The 6000-nt window shown below is 46.2% G+C and overlaps 1 protein-coding gene across 1 annotated transcript in view; it reads left to right on the top strand.

Moving 5' to 3' along the window:
* The first annotated feature begins 1640 nt into the window (after positions 1–1640).
* TBC1D9 (TBC1 domain family member 9) overlaps positions 1641–6000 on the top strand; it is a 135149-nt gene continuing 130789 nt past the window's right edge. The window contains exon 1 of the mRNA XM_032147584.2: positions 1641–2270. Coding sequence (XP_032003475.1) covers positions 2141–2270 — 130 coding nt within the window. The 5' untranslated portion in view covers positions 1641–2140. The remainder of the gene's footprint in view (positions 2271–6000) is intronic.

The following is a 6000-nucleotide window of genomic DNA, read 5'->3' as shown; positions in this document are numbered from 1 at the left end:
GGGAAGAAAGAGAGGTGGGAGACAGGAGGGCAGAAGGAGGTCAGAGAGAAACTGCTTCTGAGGCCTTTCAATCTCCTTTAGTTCAAAGTACTCAGCAAGCCAAAGCACCATGCTTTGTGGTATCATTTTCCAAACCCTAACATGGTATTAAGGCACTTAAGAGTTTTTAAAAATACCAATTATATCAAGTAAAAGAATACCTATGCAAACACTTCAAAAATATAAAAGTTACATGATATATTAATATAATTTTTACATATGTATGACTTGTAATCTTATTGTTTGCTTTTTATTTGTAGATTTTGTGACTGAAGGCACTGCACTGTGACCAAAAGTGCCAAATGAGTTTTTTGAGTCTGTGTTAAATATATGAGGTTTCCACTGATGCCTGGAAGAGGCAGATCAGTCTGTGTGGTAACATCAAGGGAAACTTCCATTCCTTGAGATCCCAAGGGGTAGGAAGCGAACAGATGCAATGGCAGTCTCATTAGAATGGCTGGCGATTTGCTCATTCGACTAATTGAAGGAATTCAACAATTCAAGTCGGAGCTACAAAAGTCACAATTTTGAAGCCCACACAAGAAAGTCTCATTTGAATCTTTGCTCATTTGGAAAGGGAAAAGTCCCTAGGATTGCCCAGCATCCACAACAAAGCAGAGTCTGCTAAATTCCCATCATTTGGGAAGAGGAGGCTTCTTTTTTTCAGATGACCTTTTTTTTGCCCTAACCTCCCCCACAACTGGGCAGGATGAAAAAAAAAAGGTCATCAGATATGTAGGCAGATGGGCTGTGATCACCACTGGAAGCTCAAGTATTTGGGGAAACTGAAACTGTCTAGGGATAAAGCTGCCCTGGTTTGTGTGTTTCTGGTTTCACTGATTAAAAAAAAAATCCATCTACCAAGCGTGGATAAATTTTAAAATTCTGCCATGCCCAGTTTTCGAAGCCCCAAATGCGATATAGGAACAGCTGTGGTGTGAATTAGTTGGTCTAAGCTTCTGGGCCGCTTCCAACTTCTCTATTGCTCACGCCCTACAGGTCAAGGAAAGAAGTGATGTAATGCACTTAGCTGGGCCACTTTAATTACAATGGAATGGAGAGGGGGAGGGGTCACAAGCGGTGACAAGTTTAGCGCATGACTTGCCCTGGGGATGCAGGAAACAAAAACATTGACGACCATTGGCTGCGTTGGCTTCCGACCCGGGTCTCTAACCGAGCTCCAGGTCTGGAACCTTGAAACACTTTTCCTGGGAAAAGGGGTGGCGCTATCCCATAGAGCGTCAACCTTAAACACAAACAGCACACACGCACCCACGCAGGCTGGCTGCGTCCTCCCTGCTGGGATGGGCGTCGGGCCCAGTGCTTGGCACACGGTCCCCAGGAGCTTCCCCCGAAGGTTCCCCCGAAGCCAGCTACAGCTGCTCAGCTTGGCGCGCAGAGCCCGCGGTGGTACCGAGTCCGCGCAAACCCGGACCCGCTCCAAGTGAGCCGCGTTGTCGTCATTCATTCGCAGTGTCCGGAGCGTCCTTCCAGCGGGGAGCTGGGCTTCCCTAGTGGCGCCTGCGGCCCCGACACGGCGCGTTAAGGCGCGGCGACTTCGGGAGCTCAAGAAGGTAGAGACGGGAGGGGCTCTGGAGCTCCGGTCGGCGCCGCGGGAGCAGCAGCGCCGGAGCCCAGCTTGGCCCTGACCGCGGGGCCGAATCCGCTCGGATGGCCCGCAGCCCTGCCTGCCGCCGAGCCGGATCCCGGGACTGAGCTATACCACTTCCTCCTCCTCCCGCCCCCTTCCTCCTCCTCTTCCTCCTCCTCCCGCTCCTCCCGCCGCCGTGGGCCGGAGCTGGGCTGCACAGCGCCAGGCCCGGGCGTCTGCGGCCGCGGGCTCTCGCGGGGCGGCGACCCCGCGGGGAGGATGCTGCTTGCCGCGCCCGCGTCCTCGCCGTCCTCCCGGGCCGCCTGCTGGGGCTTTGTTGTGGCCCGGGCGCCGCGGGCCGCCCCCTGAAGTCGCCTGCCGCCGCCGCCGCCGCACCTAGCGGACGGGCGGGCGGGCGCGCGTGTGCCCAGGAGTGCGCGCCTGTCGCGGTGGTGGGTGCAGGACCCTACCCACAGGCCCATTGTGCGCCCGCCCGCGGCGGCCAGGACCATGTGGGTGAACCCGGAGGAGGTGTTGCTGGCCAACGCGCTGTGGATCACCGAGAGGGCCAACCCATACTTCATCCTACAGCGGAGGAAGGGCCACGCCGGCGATGGAGGCGGCGGCGGCGGACTAGCAGGTAAGGACCGTGGCCGATCCCTGCAGGAGGGGAGCCGGGAGCGCTGCGGCGCCGCCCGCAGCCCTGGGCTGCAGGCTCCGGAGACGCCGCCCGGTCCCCTGGGGTTGGGCGACCCGCCCTGCCTCGTTGTATGCGAGGCATCGAGAGTCGTGATGTTCAGGTTGGACAGAGATGCTTCTTTTTTTGACTCTGTCAGGCTTTGGGGCCCTTAGCGTACTGAGCGCTCTTTAAGTGGATATGTTGAGGAGAATGGAAAAGAGTGAGTCTGGGGCGGAGGGAATGTATTATCCCCGATAAATTGAATGCAGCATTCCCTTCCCCTCCCCCCCTTAAAAATATTGTTTTCCAAATGGAAAAGAGGGATAGAAGAAGGTTAATTTTTACTGCACTTTCTTTACTGGCAACAGCAGGATCAGGTATAAAATGCTCTTTTGTTTCCAGGGAAGCGATCAGTAAGGAACTCATGTGGTCATTTCCTATATGAGTTATGACGGAAGAGAATGAATAAGGAAACAGGAATTTTTTTGTTTCACCTAATTAGACATAAAGCAAAGCAAGTTCTCTGGTTCTAGTTGTAAAAATAATTGGCTGTATAACTGCATTTTAACTATTTTTGCTCAATCACTTCTTCCCTAAACCCCTTCCCTTCAAGGTATTATTGTAATTGTTGCTGAAGCCATGTCATATCATTCAGGATAATAAGATCAGTCAGACCCATATCCAAAGTAGTGCCATATTAGAAATAATCTCGAACTCATACCATACTAGAGAAATTGGACCTTTTCCCTCTCTGTGTTATTTAGAATGAACAGAACTGGAATACTTTTTACAGTGAAAAAGTTAGGCAAAGAAATAGTAGAGGTTTCACTAGGGAGGAGACTGCAGAAAAGAGATGAACTTTGACCCTCCTCAGAGTTGAGCTTATATCAACCTCATATATCACCTGGAGTTTGCACAATAGGTAAATTGTTGCTTTCAAATGCTGTGCTATGAAATAAAGATTCTTGATATATGTATTTACTTATGATTATATTTATAAACTAATGTTCTCAAGATTAAAATTCAAGTGTCATGTGGTACAATGTATACTGGTATGTTTGAAGGATCTTGATTCTACCAGAAAAGATAAATCTGCAGAGCTCCAGACCCCATTCTGGAAATACTGACTAGTGATCTGATACCAGGATTTTCCAGTTCATTTTGTAGAAGTTATCTAACTCTAAATGTTAATATGTAATTTACATATCTAATATTGGAATCAGCCCACATTGTCCCTTTTTTGTTGTTTTTTTGTTTTTTTTGAGACGGAGTCTTGCTCTGTCGCCCAGGCTGGAGTGCAGTGGCACGACCTCGGCTCACTGCAACCTCCTTCTCATGAGTTCAAGCGATTCTCCTGCCTCAGCCTCCAGAGTAGCTGGGACTACAGGCACGCACCAACCCGCCCGGCTAATTTTTTTTGTATTTTTAATAGATGGGGTTTCACCATGTTGGCCAGGCTGGTCTTGAACTCCTGATCTCAAATAATCCACCCACCTTGGCCTCCCAAAGTGCTGGGATTAGAGGCGTGAGCAAGCTCGCCCGGCCCACATTGTCCTTTAAGCCTAGGACAACAACATAGAGTAGATAATTTATTGTAGTAAAAAGAGAACATTTCCTTCTGCAGTTAACCCTCCTACACCTTGTAAGCATTAAGTATTCATTTACCTGTGTCATTTGTAATAGGATGTGAAAAATTCATGGATTCAGAGCCTTCTTTTTCTGCTTAACATTTGTATTGTGTTCCTACTGGTTCTTAGAGCTATAACTGACTACGGTCCACTTGAAATCTCATCTTGTCATCAATGACTTATTTCACTTAGGTAAAATTACATCTTGTAAATTGAGAAATCACAGCGATTGCACTTATTAATGGAATAATTGAAATCATTTACATGAGTAAAAATATTCATGACAACAAAGGCTATTTTCAAGCAACAGAGGTAAAATGTTTGGTCTAATACATTGGTGCCATGTCAAATGTAGCAGGAACATTTTAGAAATGTTATACAATGTGTAGTATATTCCGATTCTAATGTAAGTTCATTCATTCACTAACTCACTAAATCATTTAACAAATATTTGTTGGCAACTTCTAGAAGTGTTAATGTTGTGAAGCTCAAGCCTAGTAGAAGACAGGTATTGATGAAATAATCACATAAATTAAAGTAAAATTGCGACTCTACAGAGTCCCAGCAGATAACAGAATCCAAGTGAAGACAGAGGAGTGAAAAGACAGCTTTGAAAAATAGAGGCATGGTTATTTGAACTGGTGTAAGGCAAACCAGAGGCAGGACTTTCAGGAGTCTGTGAGAGCTGGAGCCAGGGAAGAGGAGCTTGAGCCTGGAGAGAAGCAGCCACTTGTAAAATCACAAGACTATAGCAGCAAGGGAGTGGGGAGTACATGCCCTGACTTCTCTCTTCTCCCACCCTCCCAGCTTCTGCCACTGCCTCCCATCCCTGGAACCCAATAGAAGCCAGCTAAGGAACTGGGCATGGTGGCATATGCCTGTAGTCCCAGCTGCCAGGGAGGCTGAGGCTGGAGGATTGTTTGAGTCCAGGCATTCAAATCCAGACTGGGCAACATGGTGAGACCTTATCTCTAGAAAAGGAAAAAAAAAAAAAAAAGAATCTAGCTGGAAAGAGTCCTGGTGATGTAGTTTCTTGGGATCAGCCTCCCAGGGATGGATGGGGGCAAACTGAGAATGATCAGAACAAATATCGTAAGAAGAGGAACATGCTGTTTGTTAGTCCCAGTTAAGTGATGGGGTCTTGGAGGTGGAGGCAAAGGAAAGATTCCTTGAGGAAGTGACCCCTGAGCTTAGAACTGAAGAAAGAAAAAGATCTGCCTGTGAGGAGAGGAGGGAAGAGTAAGTGTTAGGTATCAGCTGTTGGAGATTTTCTGGAAGATCTCAAGACCTTTACATAATATACATTATCTGGATCGGTGTACATACACCCAGCAAATAGATGACAGATGAGTAGGGAAACTTGCTCAGTGTGAACTGGCCAGGAGTGCTCTCAAAGTGTGGTCATCAGGGAGCTTGGAAAGATTAGCACAGAAAGCTATAAAAAACAATGGGTCAAAGTTGAGGACATTTAACATTTTAAAAAAATTAAGATATTCTAGGTTCCTGATTCCAAGCAACATGTATAGGCATTCGTGCAATGAAGTCTTCCATTGTGGATGCATTTGATTTATTTATTTAACCCCCTTTGACTGAGATTTCATGCATATACATAAAATTACAGAAATCAGATGCAAAGTGCAGTGATCTACTACAAAGTGAACACTTGGCAACCAACACCAGGATAAAAAAAATAGAACACCAGGATAAAAAATACAGAACACTGCTAATGTGCCAAAAGCCCCCTTGTGATTCTCAGCCAATCATTGTCACCTCCCCCAAAGATAAAGACTATCCTCATGTTTTTTTGTAAACACCTCCTTGATTTTCTTTATAGTTTTTCCAAAGAACATATCCCTAAACACTATATTTTGGTTTTGCTTTTTTTTTTTTAAGCAAGAAATGAAATGGAATTATAGAGTATATATTCGTTTGTGTCTGGATTCTTTTCTCAGCCTTGTGTATGTGATATTCATTTTGTTGCTGGTGATTGTAATTCATTCATTTTTCTGTTCTGTGTAGAAAATTATGAGTATACCACAATTTATTCATCTCTTTATCAACTG

The sequence above is a fragment of the Hylobates moloch genome, unplaced genomic scaffold (assembly GCF_009828535.3).
Source record: "Hylobates moloch isolate HMO894 unplaced genomic scaffold, HMol_V3 SCAFFOLD_3, whole genome shotgun sequence".
NCBI classification, from domain to species: domain Eukaryota; kingdom Metazoa; phylum Chordata; class Mammalia; order Primates; family Hylobatidae; genus Hylobates; species Hylobates moloch.
Note: the sequence above shows the minus strand (reverse complement) of the source record. Positions and strands in the feature narration are given on the sequence as shown.